This window comes from Micropterus salmoides, unplaced genomic scaffold (genome assembly GCF_014851395.1).
Source record: "Micropterus salmoides isolate LMB-PRFRI ecotype aquatic unplaced genomic scaffold, ASM1485139v1 Ms_hic_scaffold_8, whole genome shotgun sequence".
NCBI lineage: Eukaryota > Metazoa > Chordata > Actinopteri > Centrarchiformes > Centrarchidae > Micropterus > Micropterus salmoides.
The window spans coordinates 4102435-4124187 of record NW_024044570.1 but is presented as its reverse complement, the minus strand read 5'-3'; the positions used below and the strand labels follow the sequence as shown (position 1 = coordinate 4124187).

Sequence of the window (21753 nt, the reverse complement as noted above, 5' to 3'; positions counted from 1 at the left end):
CTGCCTCCCTCCCCTCTCTCTCCTTTCTTCCATCCCTCTCTCTGTCTCTCTCTCTCTCTCTCTCTCTCCTTCACCCCCAATTGGTCGAGGCAGATGGCCGCCCACCCTGAGCCATGGTTCTGCTCGAGGTTTCTGCCTCTTAAAAGGAAGTTTTTCCTTGCCTCTGTCGCCTAGTATTGGCTCTTGGTGGGAATTGTTGGGCTTTTGTAAATAACATCACAGTGTATGGTCTACACCTGCTCTTTTATGAAAAGCGCTGTGAGATAACTGTTGTTGTGATTTGGCGCTATATAAATAAAATTGAATTGAATTGAACTAAATGTAATCTGCTGCAGCATCAGACTGTGTAGTTATTTATTCAGAGCCCATCCTCATATGCCTTTGAACGCCTTGTGTTGTCCCACCTAACATCCATCACAGACCCACTCCTGGACCCCCTGCAGTTCGCCTACAGAGCCAGCAGGTCTGTAGATGATGCAGTAAACATGGCCTTTCACTACATCCTCCAGCACCAGGACTCCCCAGGAACCTACGCCAAGATCCTGTTTGTGGATTTCGGCTCTGCTTTTAACACCATCATCCCGGGCCTTCGGCAGGACAAGCTGTCCCAGCTGAACGTGCCTGACTCCACCTGCAGGTGGATCACAGACTTCCTGACGGACAGGAAGCAGCACGTGAAGCTGCGAAAACATGTCTCTGATTCCAGGACCATCAGCACCGGTTCCCCTCCAGGCTGCATTCTTTCCCCCCTTCTCTTCTCCCTGTACACCAACAGCTGCACTTCGAGTCTGTCAAGCTCCTGAAGTTTGCGGATGACACCACCCTCATTGGGCTCATCTCTGGTGGAGATGAGTCCGCCTACAGGTGGGAGATCAGCCATCTGGTGACCTGGTGCAGCCAGAACAGTCTGGAGCTCAACACTCTGAAGACCGTGGAGATGGTCGTGGACTTCAGGAAGAGCCCAGCCCCACCCTCCCCCATCATCCTGTGTGACTCCCCAGTCACCACTGTGGACTCCTTCCGCTTCCTGGGCACCATCATCTCCCAGGACCTCAAGTGGGAGCTGAACATCACCTCCCTCACCAAGATGGCCCAGCAGAGGATGTACTTCCTGCGGCAGCTGAAGAAGTTCAGCCTACTAAAGACAATGATGGTGCACTTCTACACCGCCATCATTGAGTCCATCCTCACCTCCTCCATCACCATCTGGTACGCTGCTGCCACTGCCAGGGACAAGGGCAGGCTGCAGCGCATCATTCGCTCTGCTGAGAAGGTGATTGGCTGCAATCTTCCTTCTCTTCATGACCTGTACGCCTCCAGGACTCTGAGGCGAGCAGGAAAGATTGCAGCTGACTCCTCCCACCACCAACACAAACTGTTTCAGACTCTCCCCTCTGGCAGGAGGCTGCGGTCCATCAGGACCAAAACCTCTCGCCACAAAAACAGTTTCTTCCCATCTGCAGCCTCATCAACAAGGCCCAGGTCCCCCACTGACACTCCCCCCTTGCAAATGATACAAATGTCTCTGACCATGTAAATACCGTTTCATTTCATGTCGGGCACAGACCTGGCACGTTGCACATATTTGTTGTTGATTGTTGATCTTTGTTGTTGTATATTTTTATGTTATCAGTTTATATTTTTATATGTACACAATATTCTCATTGCTGCGTTACTTCTGCACAGACCCAGAATAATGCACATGTATTTATCTGCAACGTTGTTCTTCCATTCCATATTTATATATTTCTACATTTATTTATGTTGACTGTATGTTTGTGTACGTGTAGCACTTTATCACCACAGCAATATATATTCATATGGCCACAGGCTGCAGTTTGTTATGAACTCCACTAGAGGGCGTCCTCAGGTGTCAATTATTGTCTACAAACTAGTAGCTCTGGTTTAGTGTTCATATCAGCTGCTCAAACACAACTCAAACCTTAAATAACACCACATTATCTTCCACTGCAGACTGTCTCAGATGTGATGGGGGATTGGAGCTCGTCAGCTCGAGTCACGTCTGAGAACAGCTGATGGTGTTTTTAATCACATGATTTGGTGTCACCATCAAGTGTTTTTCAGCTTTGATACCAATAAAAACAAAATAACTTAATCAGACACAAGAAAAACTTCACTTTACTTTTGTTTATCTAAAAAGAAAAAATACTACTACCCAATTTCAAACTGCTCTTTAGTAATTTGTGCCAGTATGCAACACTTCTTATAGAAACAATGATCAGAATATAAACAGTTTAGAATTTGGCAGCCAGACATTTAAAGAACATGCAAATGCTTCTTATTTCAGAGGACATTGTTTTCTGATGATTTTACAGTGTTGAAGGAACAAAATGCCGTTATTACAACACAGAGGTCCTCTACAGGAAAGGACAGAGAAGGATGAAAATAATTATCAATTGCATAGTGTAAGTAATACGTTAATACTTCTACAATACTGCATATTTTCTTTTATATTCCTTTGTGCTGCTATGTCGACAGAATTTTTTTTTCATAAAATCAATTAGAGTTAACATTTGTGTGTTGTAGTAGAAAGTAGCAACATGACACATCAGATACATACACTCATTTTCTACATTTATAACTTGAAATGTAGAAAATCACATGGTTGTTCTACTCTGATTGACAGGAGAGATGATCAGAGGGGCAGAGTTTGTACCACCAAAGTTAGGACTGGGACTAAAGTATGGGTAGAGTTTCGCAGTGAAGCAGCAGCCAGCAATGGAGTAGATAAGAGCTGCAGTATCAACGTCATAAAAGGAGACCAGACCCTCCTCGTAATCCACAAACACCCCCACCTTCTCAGGCTGAGACTTCAGAAAGAGACGGACTGGAGGGTCAGCAAGAACAGAGTACTCATTTTCATTCCTCAAACATAACCTCCAGTAACCATCCTTAGGACTCATTGTGAATTTTCCCTTCCTGTTGATCGACTCTCTGGCCACTCCTAAATCCCAGTCAGTCTTCCCTTTAACCTGAACCTCGTAGTAAAATCTTCCTGAAGAGAATCTCTGCTTTGCTAAGACACAAGGATAAGGAAAAAATCTCTCTGGGTTGTCTGGGAGATTCTTCTTTACATCACCATGTTTAACTTGTTTTCCATCATTAGACAAGAGGAGCCAAGGCTGTGCTGTATCAGGATCGAGTGTCACATCCACTGCATACTGCTGGACCCTCTTCAGCTCGGCCTCAAGCAGCTTCTTCATCTGTTTACTGAGCGTCTCCTCCAGCTGATTCACAGCTCTCCTCACAGTCCCCTCATATGAAGGTGGACGGACGCTGACTTCTGTCCAGTCCTTGGTGGGTGGAGCAGCGTTCAGGGACGGGAGGCTTTGGAGGAGGTGGAGGTGGTCTTCAGAGCGTGAGAGCTGCTCCACCTCAGAGCTTCTCTTCTTCAGCTCAGAGATTTCCTGTTCCAGCTCTTTGATGAAGCCTTCAGCCTGTTTCTCTGTCTCTCTCTGCTTCTCTTTGATCGTGTCGATGAGCTCGGCCTGGCTTCTCTCAACAGACTCCTTCAGAGCGCTGAAGACCTGAACACCACCTGCTATCTCTCTGTCTGCATCTTCCTTACTGAGCTCCACTGAGCGTTTGATCTCCTGAATCTTCAGTCGTCTCTTCTGGATCATCTGTTGAGTTTCAGCCTCTGTCTTCCCCAGCTCGGCCTTCTTTCCTTCATATTCTTCTTTCAGAGGAACAACATCATGTGTCTTGTGGTCTAAAACAGTGCAGAGCATGCAGACACACATCTGGTCGGTCTTACAGAACAGCTCCAGCAGTTTATCGTGCTTCGTACACATCCTGCCTTCCAGGTTCTCCACAGGGTCAATCAGCTGATGTTTTTTCAGGCCTGCCATTGTCAGATGAGGCTCCAGGTGAGTCACACAGTAGGAGGCCAGACACACCAGGCAGGACTTCAGGGCCTTCAGTTTGGTTCCAGTGCAGACGTCACAGGGAACTTCTCCTGGTTTGGCAGCTTGTTGCTCTGAGCTGCTGCTGCTGGCTTTCTGTTGAGCTGACTGTCTGAACTGAGCAGCCATCTCAGAGATGAAAGTGTTGACCTGCAGCTCAGGTTTTGAGTAGAAAACCTTTTTACAGTTGGGACACTGACACGGTACATTAATATTCCAGTGTTCAGTGATGCAGGTTTTACAGAAGTTGTGTCCACATGGTGTGCTGACTGGATCAGTGAACACATCCAGACAGATGGAGCACAGAAACTGATCTTCAGTCAGCAGACAGCTGGCAGCAGACATATCCACACTCTGAGGACAAGAAGTGAGAAAAAAAATGAACAGTTAAAATCAAGGCCAACTGGACTTTGTTGAAGATACTTGAAGTGTCTTAAAATTTGACCACAAAGCAATTGTGTCCTTTATAGAAACTCATTCTGTAGGTTACATGTGGTGTGAAAAGGTTGAAAAGTGAATTTTACTGTAACGGGAGTTTTGTAGCCCACTGAGCCATAGATACAGGATGTTCTTACATGTGTTGCATTGACCTCTTTTGTTCTGTTGTTTGACTGTTAGAGCATGCTGTAGACTCCAATATAAGAAAAATAAAAATAAAAGTCTCCTGTCACAACAAGGTGCCCTTACAATCCTTCAGTGCTTTCTTCCAAACTAAATTCGCCTTGTGCCAAAAGAATAACTAATCAGACCCAAACCTGAAGGGCAGCAAAACCTCACCTGCAGAGCAGAAAGAGGTAGAGCAGCACTGGAAAAGCACAATAGTTTAAATGTTACATATTCCTAAAAATGAAAGTGAAAGTTAGTCTGAGTGTCAGCAGACCTGCAGTCGAGACAAGTCTTTTTCTCACCAAAAGAAAAGTTAAGCTGACTTAACAACACAGCAGAGTCTCTGTCAAACAAGTACAGCTGATAATGTTTACTGTGTTTCAACATTAACATAAATCTCTGACATCATATCTTTTATCTGTTAAAACAAATGTAAAACAGTCAGATTCTGGTTTGAACTAAACTTTGACCAAATACTGAGTCAGAGCATTTTGGCTTTGTAGGGCCGTGTACTCACCAGGGTTTGGCAGAGATTCTGCTGTTTTGTTGAGAAAAACCTGATGGATTCAGTTGAATGTTTCTTTAGAGAGAAACAGACTTGAATCCACTCAGACAAACTTTCACTTTGATTTGAGGAAATGTGACGTTGCAGCTCTCCTCTTTCACTGTTGCTCATCCCTTCGTTTTCTGTCTATTTTGTTAGATTTCTTTTGTTGAAATAAAACTGGTTTATATTTCTTTGAATCTGATTAATTTTGGTATCAGCACCAAAACTCAGGTATAATATTGGAACTATTATCAAAAATGTTGAAACATTGTTCCTCAGCAGCGAGTGGTCCGTTTTCCTTAATGGTAGTGAACATAACGCCACGGTGAAGTGCAACAGGATGAAATCCCGGAAGGTGCAGCGGCGGCCGGAGTCGTGCCACTCCTACCACGCAAAGGTCAGTGCTTAGTTCTCCGACTGTCAGCAGACATTCAAACAACAATATGAAATGATGAACACATGATGAAGTGAACTGTTAATGATTTTGGACTCAGCGGATGACTAAAACAACAGTGACAGCAGCAGATCACACTGTTTTTCGGTTTTCACTAGAGGATTCAAAAGCGGACACAAGACAGATGTCAGAAACACAAGCAGGTTTATTCCTAAAAGAGCACAAAACAGATGGTTGGGGAGGGAGCGGAGGTTTCCAGAATAAGTGGGGCTTGACTATGGCGTCCTTCAGCTCAGTTCTGGGCAGACTGACTGGTAGGCAGGCAGACAGGCAGGCAAACAGGTAGGCAGGCGGGCAACGTCTCGACACTAAGGTGGTAACTGAGGTAGACAAAAAACAGGATGTTAAGCACAGGTTTCAAAAACAGGATGGTCGTTGATGAACCGGGCGGGAGAAGGAGGTGTGGAAGGAGGGCACAAGGGACTGGGAACCACTGGCTTTAACTGGGAGACATGGAAAGTAGGGTGAATCCTCATGGACTGGGGCAACTGAAGTTTGACAGCTAAAGGGTTAATGACTTTTTTCGATAGCAAAGGGGCCAATAAACCGGGTCACAGTTTTCTGGATTCCACCCTCAGGGGAATATTTTTGGTAGATAACCAAACTTTCTGACCTTGCTTATACTCAGGGGTAGGGAACTCTATGTCGGTCTGCCAGGCGACGGTTGTTCTCCACCGACTTGAGGAGTGCGGCCTGGGTATCCCTCCAGACCTTGCGACAGCGGCGGAGATGGTGCTGGACCAACGGCACAGTGAGGTCACTCTCTTGAGCAGGGAGCACGGGCGGTTGGTAGCCCAGGGAGGCTTTGAACGGTGACAAGCCAGTAGTGGCGCTGGTGAGGGAGTTGTGGGCGTACTCAACCCAAGCCAGGTGGCTGCTCCAAGAATTAGGTTTCTGGGCAGCGATGCACCGGAGGGCCGCCTCCAGATCTTGGTTGGCCCTCTCCGCTTGTCCGTTGGTCTGGAGATGGAAACCTGTTGAGAGGCTAACGGAGAGAGTGGGAAAACTCACTCCACACCTTAGAAATAAACTGCAGGCCTCTGTCAGACCCAATATCCTGAGGAATGGAGGCAGAACACATACTGGACGAGGAGGTCAGCGGTCTCACAGGCTGTGGGCAACTTGGGCAGAGCAATGAAATGGACAGACTTGGAAACAGTCTACAATAGTGAGTATAGTGCCATTACCTTGGGACGGGGGCAGACCGGTCACGTAGTCCAGGGCTATGTGAGACCAGGGTCGGCCAGGCGATGTGACGATTTTCCCCGAGGGCAGACCGTGCAGGCTGACACGATCCTGTGTGTTGGCCTCCATATTGGACCACCAGAAACACTTTTGAGCAGGGACAGGGTTCTCCAGTAGCCAGGGTGACAGGCGAAACGTGAGCTATGGACCCACTGAAGGGGTCCTCAGAGCGGACAGGGTCAGTAACAAACAAACGGTTAGGGTTACCTGGGTTTGGATGGGTTCTTTGAGCCTCCCGTATGACAGATTTGATTTCCCAAGAAATGGCCACCAACACACCACTAGGAGGGAGGATGGTGTCCGGGTCGGGGGCATCCGCAGGTGAGTGGTGCATCCTGGAGAGGGTGTCGGGTTTCATGTTCCTTGAGCCTGGCCTGTAGGTAAGCGTGAAGTTGAATCGGACAAAAAATAACGTGCCTGGTGGGAGTTGAGCCTCTTTGCAGTCTGAATGTAAGCATGGTTTTTATGATCTTTCCAAACAATAAAGGGTTGCTCTGTGCCCTCAAGCCAATGCCGCCACTTCTCTAATGCCAACTTAACCGCTAAGAGTTGCCTATTCCCCACATCATAATTCCTCTCGTGAGAAAAAGGCGCAGGGGTGCATCTTTTGATCAGGGCCAGAACGCTGGGATAACACAGCCCCCACCCCACTGTCTGAAGCATCAACCTCAACGAAGAATTGTTTGGGGGGATCTGGATGGACTAGGATGGGAGCTTATGTGAACAGGGATTTTAACTTGTCAAAGGTCGCTTGGACTTTAGGGGACCAGGAGAAAAGTGACTTAGTTGAGGTCAACTGAGTTGAAGGGCTTGCTATCTTACTGTAGTCTCTGATAAATCTGCGGTAGAAGTTTGCGAATCCCAAAAACTTCAACTAACGCTGAGTTTCTCTCCTCCTGCGGAGCCTGAAGCGGCTGTCTGACATTTCCTCATTCAGACTGTCCATATCAAAGCACATATTGGAACGCAATTATGTTTTTAGAAACATCGAAATTGCGGTTAAATAGGCTATTCGTTTTTGTTTTTTTTACCCAAACATGATCTTGAACGCTTTTATGATCAATCTGTCATCAATGTATGGACAGAGAGTTATCTTTGGACGACATAAATTTATCCTCAGCACAGAATAAAATCTACAAGCTACACTGTCCTTTATAACACAGTGACTTTTTAGACATTAAAGGCCTTTTCACACAGGAAGCGATTTACGCGCCTCGTAATTCATTTTCAATGAGAGGCGAGCACGTCGGAAGGGAGGCATTGTGACAAGCATAGCGACAAGCAGGCGTGTTTCCGTGAAACTGTAACGGTCGTGCTCGTCTCACGCACACACCTTGCCAAAGTTGAATTGACTTGAACTTTTTGTAGCCTACGCAACGTGCAACACAAAAAGAAGATGGATGAGAGACCTCGCCGTCTGTGACTTCCCTGAAATATATTTGTTCAGTGAACAATTACCGGGACATTAACCGGAGGGCGATTGCATGACTAGATTTATCAGCTATTTGAATACGAATAATATATATAACATAGCCTATCAACTAACATTAGCCTACTTATAGTTTTACTTCAAGCTAGGCTATGAAGGAATAGTGTGGCGCACAGAAGCCGTTGCCGTGGTTACTATCTATTGACCGCCTTCCGTTTATTCGCGGAGCGCTTGTCTCGGTGTTCTCATGAGAATCACAGAGCGACCCCGCGGGGCAGCTGTCAGGTTGGCAACAGTTGCACAAAAACACTTACTGTGCGCAACATTGCTGCAGTTTAGCCTACTGTTTAAACTAATCTGATCAATGAACAGTAACCTTTCATATTGTGATTGCACTGTAATTACATTCCTATCGTAGTAATCAACTGGATATGATGTGAATATTTCTGAGTGAGGATGACTGTGGTGCAGCTGAAACAAATGATGTAGTATAAAAGTGAGTTTGTCATTATCTGCTGATAGTCTGAATGTGTTTTGACAGCATTTCATGAAATCCGAAATGAGCAAGATTTTATTAATGTAACATAGACGTCTAAAACTTCACATTCGGTTTGAACCTAGACACATTTTCCACTGCCAAAAAATCATTAATAGGCATAGGCCTACTGAGTCGGACTATCACTTTACAATCACAGGTTCATGAGTAGCCTAAAATATGTCTAATCTGTTTGATTAATATTTGGAGAACTGTAATCCAAAAAGAGAATATGTGCAGATGTTCTGTAAGTGTCCAAGTGTAGAGTGAAGCGTCAGAGCCACCGACTCGTCCACGGTAGGTAAACTGTAAGGGGTTCACCGTTTCTGGAACCACAGAGCTTATGTCGACTCCTCCAGACATTTGGCATACTACATATCTGGCAGGCCTCTGCGATCTGTCAGAAATGTGTCGGGGAAAAGCAAGATATTTTTGTCTTATTTATAAACTGCTCTTCAGTAATTTGTGCCAGTATGCAGCACTTCTTATAGAAACAATGATCAGACAATGAAAAGTTCAGAATTTGGTCCAAACATTTAAGGAACGTGCAAATGCTTATTATTTCTGAGGATTCTGATGATTTGCCATCTTTAACATTTACATTACATTTACTCATTTGGCAGACGCTTTTATCCAAAGCGACTTACATTTGAGGAACAACATACAAGCATCAACAGAGCATCAACTACAGATCTACAACTGAAAATACATACTAGTAAGAGCAGCAATAAATACTAGTAAGAGCTCACAATCTTAAAGGCAGGTAATGCAATTAGAATAAATTAGACGACACTGGATCAAATTAATCACAGCAGTTAATTTGGTGTGTTGTAGTAGTAAGTAGCAACATGACACACCAAAGAAAAACATTACAAAAAAATAACATTTTTATATATATACACAGTACATCCGCAACAAATTAATTGCATAAATGTTGCTATTCAAATGGTTGTTCTACTCAGTGTGATTGACAGGAGAGATGATCAGAGGGGCAGAGTTTTTACCATCATAGTTAGGACTGGGACTAAAGTATGGGTAGAGTTTCGCAGTGAAGCAGCAGCCAGTAATGGAGTAGATAAGAGCTGCAGTATCAACGTCATAAAAAGAGACCAGACCCTCCTCATAATCCACAAACACCCCCACCTTCTCAGGCTGAGACTTCAGAGAGACATGGACTGAAGTGTCAGTACAAGCATTGGCTGCAGGGTCAGTTGTGTACTCATTTTCATTCCTCAAACATAACCTCCAGTAACCATCCTTAGGACTCATTGTGAATTTTCCCTTCCTGTTGATCGACTCTCTGGCCACTCCTAAATCCCAGTCAGTCTTCCCTTTAACCTGAACCTTGTAGTAAAATCTTCCTGAAGAGAATCTCTGCTTTCCTAAGACACAAGGATAAGGAAAAAATCTCTCTGGGTTGTCTGGGAGATTCTTCTTTACATCACCATGTTTAACTTGTTTTTCATCATCAGACAGGATGAGTTCAGGATGTGCTGTATCAGGATCGAGTGTCACATCCACTGCATACTGCTGGACCCTCTTCAGCTCGGCCTCAAGCAGCTTCTTCATCTGTTTACTGAGCGTCTCCTCCAGCTGATTCACAGCTCTCCTCACAGTCCCCTCATATGAAGGTGGACGGACGCTGACTTCTGTCCAGTCCTTGGTGGGTGGAGCAGCGTTCAGGGACAGGAGTCTTTGGAGGAGGTGGAGGTGGTCTTCACAGCGTGAGAGCTGCTCCACCTCAGAGCTTCTCTTCTTCAGCTCAGAGATTTCCTGTTCCAGCTCTTTGATGAAGCCTTCAGCCTGTTTCTCTGTCTCTCTCTGCTTCTCTTTGATCGTGTCGATGAGCTCGGCCTGGCTTCTCTCAACAGACTCCTTCAGAGCGCTGAAGACCTGAACACCACCTGCTATCTCTCTGTCTGCATCTTCCTTACTGAGCTCCACTGAGCGTTTGATCTCCTGAATCTTCAGACGTCTCTTCTGGATCATCTGCTGAGTTTCAGCCTCTGTCTTCCCCAGCTCGGCCTTCTTTCCTTCATATCCTTCTTTCAGAGGAACAACATCATGTGTCTTGTGGTCTGAAACAGTGCAGAGCATGCAGACACACATCTGGTCGGTCTTACAGAACAGCTCCAGCAGTTTATCGTGCTTCGTACACATCCTGCCTTCCAGGTTCTCCACAGGGTCGATCAGCTGATGTCTTTTCAGGCCTGCCATTGTCAGATGAGGCTCCAGGTGAGTCTCACAGTAGGAGGCCAGACACACCAGGCAGGACTTCAGGGCCTTCAGTTTGGTTCCAGTGCAGACGTCACAGGGAACTTCTCCTGGTTTGGCAGCTTGTTGCTCTGAGCTACTGCTGCTGGCTTTCTGTTGAGCTGACTGTCTGAACTGAGCAGCCATCTCAGAGATGAAAGTGTTGACCTGCAGCTCAGGTTTTGTGTTGAAAACCTTTTTACAGTTGGGACACTGACACGGGACATTAATATTCCAGTGTTGAGTGATGCAGGTTTTACAGAAGTTGTGTCCACATGGTGTGCTGACTGGATCAGTGAACACATCCAGACAGATGGAGCACAGAAACTGATCTTCAGTCAGCAGACAGCTGGCAGCAGACATATCCACACTCTGAGGACAAGAAGTGTGAAAAAAAATGAACAGTTAAAATCAAGGCCAACTGGACTTTGTTGAAGATACTTGAACTATCTTAAACTTTGACCAAAGAGTTATTGTGTCCTTTATAGAAACTCATTCTGTAGGTTACATGTGGTGTGAAAAGGTTGAAAAGTGAATTTTACTGTAACGGGAGTTTTGTAGCCCACTGAGCCATAGATACAGGATGTTCTTACATGTGTTGCATTGACCTCTTTTATTCTGTTGTTTGACTGTTAGAGCATGCTGTAGACTCCAATATAAGAAAAATAAAAATAAAAGTCTCCTGTCACAACAAGGTGCCCTTACAATTCTTCAGTGCTTTCTTCCAAACTAAATTCACCTTGTGCCAAAAGAATAACTAATCAGATCCAAACCTGAAGGGCAGCAAAACCTCACCTGCAGAGCAGAAAGAGGTAGAGCAGCACTGGAAAAGCACGACAGTTTAAATGTTACATTCCAAAAAATGAAAGTGAAAGTTAGTCTGAGTGTCAGCAGACCTGCAGTCGAGACAAGTCTGTTTCTCACTAAAAGAAAAGTTAAGCTGACTTAACAACACAGCAGAGTCTTTGTCAAACAAGTACAGCTGATAATGTTTACTGTGTTTCAACATTAACATAAATCTCTGACATCATATCTTTTATCTGTTAAAACAAATGTAAAACAGTCAGATTCTGGTTTGAACTAAACTTTGACCAAATACTGAGTCAGAGCATTTTTGGCTTTGTAGGGCCGTGTACTCACCAGGGTTTGGCAGAGATTCTGCTGTTTTGTTGAGAAAAACCTGATGGATTCAGTTGAATGTTTCTTTAGAGAGAAACAGAGAGACTTGTCTCGACTGCAGCTCTGCTGTTGCTCAGACAAACTTTCACATTCATTTAAGGAAGCGTGACGTTGCAGCTCTCCTCTTTCACTGTTGCTCCTCCCTTTATTCTCTGTCTCTTTTGTTAGATTTTACCCTTTGGGAACTTTGTCTTCTTTTGTTGAAATAAAACTGGTTTATATTTCTTTGAATCAGATTAATCTTGGTATCAGCACCAAAACTCAGGTATAATATTGGAACTATTATCAAAAATATTGAAACATTGTTCCTCAGCATACTGTTTTTCGGTTTTCACTAGAGGATTCAAAAGCGGACACAATACAGATGTCAGAAACACAAGCAGGTTTATTCCTAAAAGAGCACAACGTAAAACAGATGGTTGGGGAGGGAGCGGAGGTTTCCAGACTAAGTTGGGCTTGACTATGGCGTCCTTCAGCTCAGTTCTGGGCAGACTGACTGGTAGGCAGGCAGACAGGTAGGCAGGCGGGCAGCGTCTCAACACTCAGGTGGTAACTGAGGTAGACAAAAAGCACAGGTTTCAAAAACACTCAACAAAATTGTAATTCTAAGAGTAAGCCGGAGCAATTGTACCATGGGAGGTAAACTGACGAACTGGCGAAGAGTGGAAGCTGAACCGGAGTATTAGTAGTATGGGTTGATTGCTTGATGAGCCACAGGTGTGAGTAGGCAGGATGGTCGTTGATGACCCGGGCGGGAGAAGGAGGTGTGGAAGGAGGGCACAAGGGACTGGGAACCACTGGCTTTAACTGGGAGACATGGAAAGTAGGGTGAATCCTCATGGACTGGGGCAACTGAAGTTTGACAGCTAAAGGGTTAATGACTTTTTTCGATAGCAAAGGGGCCAATAAACCGGGTGACATTTTTCTGGATTCCACCCTTAGGGGAATATTTTTGGTAGATAACCAAACTTTCTGACCTTGCTTATACTCAGGGGTAGGGAACTCTATGTCGGTCTGCTAGGCGACGGTTGTTCTCCACCGACTTGAGGAGTGCGGCCCGGGTATCCCTCCAGACCTTGCGACAGCGGCGGAGATGGTGCTGGACCAACGGCACAGTGAGGTCACTCTCTTGAGCAGGGAGCACGGGCGGTTGGTAGCCCAGGGAGGCTTTGAACGGTGACAAGCCAGTAGTGGCGCTGGTGAGGGAGTTGTGGGCGTACTCAACCCAAGCCAGGTGGCTGCTCCAAGAATTAGGTTTCTGGGCAGCGATGCACCGGAGGGCCGCCTCCAGATCTTGGTTAGCCCTCTCCACTTGTCCGTTGGTCTGGAGATGGAAACCTGTTGAAAGGCTAACGGAGAGACTGGGAAAGCTCACTCCACACCTTAGAAATAAACTGCAGGCCTCTGTCAGACCCAATATCCTGAGGAATGGAGGCAGAACACATGCTGGACGAGGAGGTCAGCGGTCTCACAGGCTGTGGGCAACTTGAGCAGAGCAATGAAATGGACAGACTTGGAAAAACAGTCTACAATAGTGAGTATAGTGCCATTACCTTGGGACGGGGGCAGACTGGTCACGTAGACCAAAGCTATGTGAGACCAGGGTCGGCCAGGCGATGTGACGATTTTCCCCGAGGGCAGACCGTGCAGGCTGACACGATCCTGTGTGTTGGCCTCCATATTGGACCACCAGAAACACTTTTGAGCAGGGACAGGGTTCTCCAGTAGCCAGGGTGACAGGCGAAACGTGAGCTATGGACCCACTGCAGGACCTGAGAGCGGACAGGGTCAGTAACAAACAAACGGTTAGGGTTACCTGGGTCTGGATGGGTTCTTTGAGCCTCCCGTATGACAGATTTGATTTCCCAAGAAATGGCCGCCAACACACCACTAGGAGGGAGGATGGTGTCCGGGTCGGGGGCATCCGCAGGTGAGTGGTGCATCCTGGAGAGGGTGTCGGGTTTCATGTTCCTTGAGCCTGGCCTGTAGGTAAGCGTGAAGTTGAATCGGACAAAAAATAAAGCCCAACGTGCCTGGTGGGAGTTGAGCCTCTTTGCGGTCTGAATGTAAGTAGTAATGTTAGCTTACCTGTCCAATAGGATGAAAGCCAACTCTGGGTCTGTTTTTATACCCAAAACAAAGCAGAGGCAGAGCGCATATGCAGGTTTCAGTCACTGGATTTCGCGGAAAATCCGACCGGGAGCCTTCAAATAGGCATAGGAATACTTGCCTTCAGAGTTAATAGCCAAACCCGGCAAGTGGATCATTTTACTGTCAGATTACAATCCCTTCACACACAGGCAATAAAAAAAGGATTCATTTTAGTAGAAAAACTACATATAGTCCCTTTAATTAAAAATGGCTACGGCCCTGAGAGGAATTTCCTGTCTGAGTAGACCTCAGGTTTTTAGTCAATACTGGCAACCAGGGTGCAGTTACTGTGGTTTGGTGTTTACCTTTGTTTTGCAGATTACATGCATTTTTAATGGAAACCAACACAATTCTATGGCATATCTTTTATCTAGTACCGGTCGAGGCAGATGGCCGCCCACCCTGAGCCATGGTTCTGCTCGAGGTTTCTGCCTCTTAAAAGGAAGTTTTTCCTTGCCTCTGTCGCCTAGTGCTTGCTCTTGGTGGGAACTGTTGGGCTTCTGTAAATAGCATCATAGAGTACGGTCTAGACCTGCCCTTTTATGAAAAATGCTGTGAGATAACTGTTGTTGTGATTTGGCGCTATATAAATAAACTTGAATTGAATTGAATTGAATAGTATAAACAGATGTAAAAAACTCAGATTCTGGTTTAAACTAAACTTTGACCAAATACTGAGTCAGAGCATTTTGGCTTTGTAGGGCCGTGTACTCACCAACATGCTAGCATTGTCATTATGAGCATGTTAGCTTGCTAATGTTAGCATTTAGCAAGTGCAGCCTCACAGAGCTACTAGCATGATTGTGGACTATTAAGTATTTCTGAATAAAATACACACCTGCAGCCCCATTTATGGTCAAACCACGAAACCTTCAAGTTTATCAAGGTATTTGTTTTTGATAAGAATTGCAGGGAAAATTCATCCTTAAACAGAATTCTAGAAATTTTTCAGTAAAGTATCTACAGTCAGCTATCCACCAGCGTTCAGGCTCAAATCACAGGATTTAAAAATGTGTGTGTCCGAACCAAGTTCAGCTTCACGACACTGTATTATTAGTTTATTAGTGTAGCTCTGACCCTTTTAAGTGGGTTGTTTTTACTCTGAACATAGTCAACAAAGTTACATTAATTTATATTAGACTCTGCAGTCTACTTACATCTGAAAGACAGAGGACACTCTTTTGAGGACCACCAGGTGCACATTTTAGACAGAGAAGATGGATGGTTTGAAAGAGGTATCAAGGAAGCATCTACACCAGGGTCGAGAAGCCGTCATTGAACAGGGGAGGGGGTCTACGCCACCACTTATCCCCCACTTACAATGCTGTCCTTTCATCTCTTCCCAGGAAACTCAACAAACGTAACCTCTTGGCCTCAGGTGAAGATACCAACGATGGTCATTCAATCTTGGCCACCTGTAGTCCTAACGACTGTAACGACTGTCGTTACAGCAACCGGGAAAACTAACGAACCAGCAGTATCGATGACCCGGGATAACGACCCCACTGAGGTTAAATAGCTGAGTTTCCCTGCCAGTCAGTCAGAACTGAAGAAGTCCTTTGGATGAGGGACGAAACGTCTTCCAGTATCTTCAACCAAGTCCAGTTGCACTTGACTTTAACCTTTGTTGGATAACTATGACCTGGATGACTGAAAATCTTCATAGACATTAATTTATACTCTACACATGTTCTGACTAAGGAATAACTCTTAAATGTATACATTATGCACCTTGCTACAGTTTTGTCTTTCTATTTAGATGTTAAGCTGCATTTCAGTGTTGTGATACTTACTGGCAATAAAACTGAATCTTGATTTAATCTAAAGTTTAGTTTTTAATTTGAGCCACAGTGCTGACACAGGAAATGGGTTTTTGGGCCCAAGACAACAGTAGAAGCATAATCGAATCACGTCTGAGAACAGCAGATGGTGTTTTTTATCCATTGATTTGGTGTCATTAGAAATACCATCAGCTGTTTTTCAGTTTTGATATCAATCAAAAACAAAATAACTTAATCAGACATTATAATAAATTTAATTTAATTTTGTTCATTGAAAAAGAAAAAGACAGAAAAGCAAAATACTTTTGTCTCATTTATGAACTTCTCTTCAGTAATTTGTGCCAGTATGCAACACTTCTTATAGAAACAATGATCAGAAAATTAAAAGTTTAGAATTAGGCACCCAGAAATTTAAGGAACATTTAAATGCCTCTTCTTTCTGAGGACATTGTTTTCTGATGGTTTAACAGTGTTGAAGACAGGTAATGCAGTTATTAAAATTAATTAGATCAAATCAATCAGAGTGGTAAAATTGATGTGTTGTAGTAGCAAGTAGCAACGTGACACAAAGAAAAAACATTTACAGAATAAATCCAAATTGATTAGAATCTGAAAAACAACAATGTATTACATCAGCAACAAATGTACTTGTTACATTAAATGTAGAAAATCAAATGGTTGTTTTGTGATTGACAGGAGAGATGATCAGAGGGGCAGAGTTTTCACCACCATCGTTATTACAAGGACTAAAGAATGGGTAGAGTTTCTCAGTGAAGCAGCAGCCAGTAAAGGAGTAGATAAGAGCTGCAGCATCAACGTCACAAAAGGAGACCAGACCCTCCTCATAATCCACAAACACCCCCACCTTCTCAGGCTGAGACTTCAGAGAGAGACGGACTGGAGGGTCAGTCCAAGCTTTGTACTTATTTTTTATTCCTCAAACATATCGTCCAGTAACCATCCTGAGGACTCGCTGTGATTTGTTGATCGACTCTCTGGCCACTCCTAAATCCCAGCCAGTCTTCCCTTTAACCTGAACCTCATAGTAAAATCTTCCTGAAGAGAAACTCTGCTTTGCTAAGACATAAACACAATAATCAAATCTCTCTGGATTGTCTGGGAGATATTTCTTTATATCACCATGTTTAACTTGTTTTCCATCATCAGACAGGATGAGTTTCACCTTCACTGTCTGTACCTCTGTGTGTATATTGTGTAGGCTGCCTCCCTCCCCTCTCTCTCTCCTTACATCTGTCTCTCTCTCTCTCTCTCTCCTTCACCCCCAACCGGTCGAGGCAGATGGCCGCCCACCCTGAGTCATGGTTCTGCTCGAGGTTTCTGCCTCTTAAAAGGAAGTTTTTCCTTGCCTCTGTCGCCTAGTGCTTGCTCTTGGTGGGAACTGTTGGGCTTCTGTAAATAGCATCATAGAGTACGGTCTAGACCTGCTCTTTTATGAAAAGCGCTGTGAGATAACTGTTGTTGTGATTTGGCGCTATATAAATAAACTTGAATTGAATTGAATTGAATAGTAAAATCTTCCTGAAGAGAAACTCTGCTTTGCTAAGATAACAACACCATGATCAAATCTCTCTGGGTTGTCTGAGAGATTCTTCTTTACATCACCATGTTTAACTTGTTTTCCATCATCAGACAGGATGAGTTTAGGATGTGCTGTATCAGGATCGAGTGTCACATCCACTGCATACTGCTGGACCCTCTTCAGCTCAAGCAGCTTCTTCATCTGTTTACTGAGCGTCTCCTCCAGCTGATTCACAGCTCTCCTCACAGTCCCCTCATATGAAGGTGGACGGACGCTGACTTCTGTCCAGTCCTTGGTGGGTGGAGCAGCGTTCAGGGACGGGAGGCTTTGGAGGAGGTGGAGGTGGTCTTCAGAGCGTGAGAGCTGCTCCACCTCAGAGCTTCTCTTCTTCAGCTCAGAGATTTCCTGTTCCAGCTCTTTGATGAAGCCTTCAGCCTGTTTCTCTGTCTCTGTCAGTGATGCAGGTTTTACAGAAGTTGTGTCCACATGGTGTGCTGACTGGATCAGTGAACACATCCAGACAGATGGAGCACAGAAACTGATCTTCAGTCAGCAGACAGCTGGCAGCAGACAGATCCACACTCTGAGGACAAGAAGTGTGAAAAACAAAACTGCAATCACATCTCTTGTTTCATAAAATCAAACAATGATTAGTGGAATATCAGGAGAGTCATTCTGAGTTCTGAGAAAAATTTACTAAGGAAATGGAGCAACACAAATATGAGATGTAGTTGTCAATGAATTTGCGGCTGCAATCTGCATGTATTCAGTCTGAGTTACTGAAAGACTGTGGATTTATCTCCAGGAAATGGATCAGGGAAAAAAAATGTAAATTAGCTCAAGCTAATGTTAGCTGATTACATCCTGTCTAACCCATAGGCTATTGACCGGAGTGCAGTCACTGTGGTTTGGTTTTTACCTGTTTGGCAGAGATTCTGCGCTTTTGTTGAGAAAAACCTGACGGATTCAGTTGAATGTTTCTTCAGAGAGAAACAGAGAGACCTGTCTGGACTGCAGCTCTACTGTTGCTCAGACAAGCGTTTACCTTCATTTGAGGAAACGTGACGTTGCAGCTCTCCTCTTTCGCTGTTGCTCCTCCCTTTATTCTCTGTGTCTTTTGTTAGATTTTACCCTTTGGGAACTTTGTCTTCTTTTGTTGAAATAAAACTGGTTTATATTTCTTTGAATCTGATTAATTTTGGTATCAGCACCAAAACTCAGGTATAATAATGGAACTATTATCAAAAATATTGAAACATTGTTCCTCAGCATACTGTTTTTCGGTTTTCACTAGAGGATTCAAAAGCGGACACAAGACAGATGTCAGAAACACAAGCAGGTTTATTTCTAAAAGAGTAAAACAGATGGTTGGGGAGGGAGCGGAGGTTTCCAGACTAAGTGGGGATTGACTATGGCGTCCTCTTTCGCTGTTGCTCCTCCTCTCAGTGCAGGGGCGTAGGAGCAATTTTTGTATTCTTTGATTTTTCGGGGAGATTAACTGCTCTCATATTGTTGCTCTGTCTAAACCAGGGGGTCTTCAACCTTTTTTTAAAAGAGCTACTTTGATCAAATGGCGAGCCACTAATTTCTTATTACATTTATTCACATAACATATCAAAACACTCAAATTAACCAGCTGACTTAAGCTACTTTTTTTGTACTTACAGTATATCAAAATACCAATATCCAAAGCTCACATTTTGAGAACATCTTCATTTCACACCGATAGAATGACAAATGTATGTTCTGTATCCACGCTTCAAATTCCAACGTGTCAAGCTTTTAAAACATCTTATGTTCACGTCAAAGTCGTAGAAACATTATTTTCTACTTTTCTCTTAAACTTTTTCTTTTTCTCACAGCACCTCCATTCACACATCAAAAGCTTAGTATCATTTTATGGTCAACATGTGTGTGATAAGTGCATTCACTATTTCTTATTGTATCCACTTAGATTCCACCTTTTGCCCGATGTCAGCTGGGATTGGCTCCAGCTCCCCGCGACCCTGTACGCAGGATAAGCGGTTGACGATGGCTGGATGGATAATAACCTTGGTTACAATATGTATGTAAAACCCTACAGAAGTCCTTCCAAACCACCAAGAGTCCACAGTCTGAGACGACGTCCACAGGAAGACCATGGATGCAGAACACATCTCTCACTAGTATCCACCATCTCCCTAGCAGAAGTTAACTTGGACAGGGGTGTGGACAGATTTGCTGAAACAGTCAACTACTATGAAAATGACCGTCTAACCATCTGAAGAAAGGAGTCCTGTCACAAAGTCAATGCCAGATATGATGAAGGGTGGAAGGTGATGGGCAGGGGATGCAATAGACCAGAACTAGGCTGACTAGACTCCTTATTCTGGGCACACATAGGACAGGCTATGAAGAAAGCCTTGGCCAAATGTACAGATTATAGAGGACGGATTAATCCATTTAGAGCGGAAGGGTGATGGTGGAAGAAGGATGTCGTCTGATAGGCTGGTCTGGGAGGGTGTACAGAAGACCAGGCGGAGGAGTCTAAAGCTGATGATCCACGGAGCAACTTTTAGAGCAATGGTGCTGGGAATGTTACTGTTAATGGTAATGAGTAAAGATCACTACTGTAATCCCCTTCCCCCGCCACTCCGCCACCCTCCCTGCACCGCCGCTATCCGTTCAAAACATAGTCGGACTTGCCACCAGCAACATTGCCCAGCAACATTGCCCAACAACACTGCTCAAAAAGTTGCCCTGTGTATCATCAGCTTCAGTGTGGGGGTTCCGTCTCGGAAGTGTTTTCACCCGAGCTTATTTCAAGCCCCCAGATTAAGATCAGGTTTAAGTTTCCTCGAGCCTTGGTTGGCATGTTATAGTGGAGGAACGGATTTGGACTGAAAAAGGGTTTTATGCTGAAATTGTGGTTGGACATGAGGACCTGAGAGGACAATGATGACTGCAAGGTGACATGAGGCCTTGAAGCGATTCCAGCCAGTTATGCAGGCTGAGAGAAGCTCCCGCTGAGGCTGTCGAGGATGGCTTCTTGTGAAGCGTAGAGAAGTTTCTCAGCTGTGGAGCTTATCAAATGATATGGCTGAAAATGAGACTAGTATGGGATGAAAATACGATTCTGAGGCCAAGTGTCTGGACTTGCTAGAACCCTAATATCCCCAAAGAATGATGGCTATGACAATAAGGTAAAGTTTGAGAGTGCTGACCAAGCAAGCTGGACTCGATGTCTAGAGGTCTGAACTCTAATGTGGTTGTGGCACTGGTGAGGAATGTCTGGAAGGACTGCTATACTTGAATGATTTTACTGAGGTGCAGTGCTGGTCAGTCTGCTGGTGTGGTTCGATTATGGGGACATGTGCTCCTGGTGTGAGCTCCTCCGCGGAAGGAGCAGACCTGCAGGAGCCAGCCGTTCGCAAGAGTGCAGCCCAGGTGAAATTATTGCAGAACATCCTGCCCCCCTGATAGAAAACTAGCCTACCCTGTTTGTTAATACCTTTAACGTGGGGACAATAACAGAAGGATGTATGTAAACAGTTGAACGGTGGGGTGTGTCATGAGGAAAAGGGAACATGAGTGAGGTAGTAGAGTGCAGGCTATGTACAGTGGGTACGGAAAGTATTCAGACCCCTTTAAATTTTTCACTCTTTGTTTCATTGCAGCCATTTTCCAAAAGTCAAAAAAGTTCATTTTATTTCTCAGTAATGTACACTCAGCACCCCATCTTGACAGAAAAAAACAGAAATGTAGAAATTTTTGCAAATTTATTAAAAAAGAAAAACTGAAATATCACATGGTCATAAGTATTCAGACCCTTTGCTCAGTATTTAGTAGAAGCACCCTTTTGATCTAATACAGCCATGAGTTGTTTTGGGAAAGATGCAACAAGTTTTTCACATCTGGATTTGGGTATCCTCTGCCATTCCTCCTTGCAGATCCTCTCCAGTTCTGTCAGGTTGGATGGTAAACGTTGGTGGACAGCCATTTTCAGGTCTCTCCAGAGATGCTCAATTGGGTTTAAGTCAGGGCTCTGGCTGGGCCATTCAAGAACAGCCACGGAGTTGTTGTGAAGCCACTCCTTCGTTATTTTAGCGGTGTGCTTAGGGTCATTGT

General features: G+C 44.5%; 2 protein-coding genes across 2 annotated transcripts; both read right to left on the bottom strand.

The window, feature by feature from the left end:
• Positions 1 to 2479: 2479 nt before the first annotated feature.
• LOC119893288 (E3 ubiquitin-protein ligase TRIM21-like) lies at positions 2480 to 5161 on the bottom strand. The gene is made up of 2 exons (XM_038705330.1): positions 5050 to 5161; positions 2480 to 4280 (listed from the first exon to the last, which is right to left on the bottom strand). The coding sequence occupies exon 2, from the start codon at positions 4269 to 4271 to the stop codon at positions 2619 to 2621; it is 1653 nt and encodes a 550-aa protein (XP_038561258.1). The 5' UTR covers positions 4272 to 4280; positions 5050 to 5161; the 3' UTR covers positions 2480 to 2618.
• A 3644-nt stretch (positions 5162 to 8805) lies between these two features.
• Positions 8806 to 12255, bottom strand: LOC119893287 (E3 ubiquitin-protein ligase TRIM11-like). Its single transcript, XM_038705328.1, has 2 exons — positions 12136 to 12255; positions 8806 to 11367 (listed from the first exon to the last, which is right to left on the bottom strand). The coding sequence occupies exon 2, from the start codon at positions 11356 to 11358 to the stop codon at positions 9697 to 9699; it is 1662 nt and encodes a 553-aa protein (XP_038561256.1). The 5' UTR covers positions 11359 to 11367; positions 12136 to 12255; the 3' UTR covers positions 8806 to 9696.
• Between the last annotated feature and the right edge of the window lie 9498 nt (positions 12256 to 21753).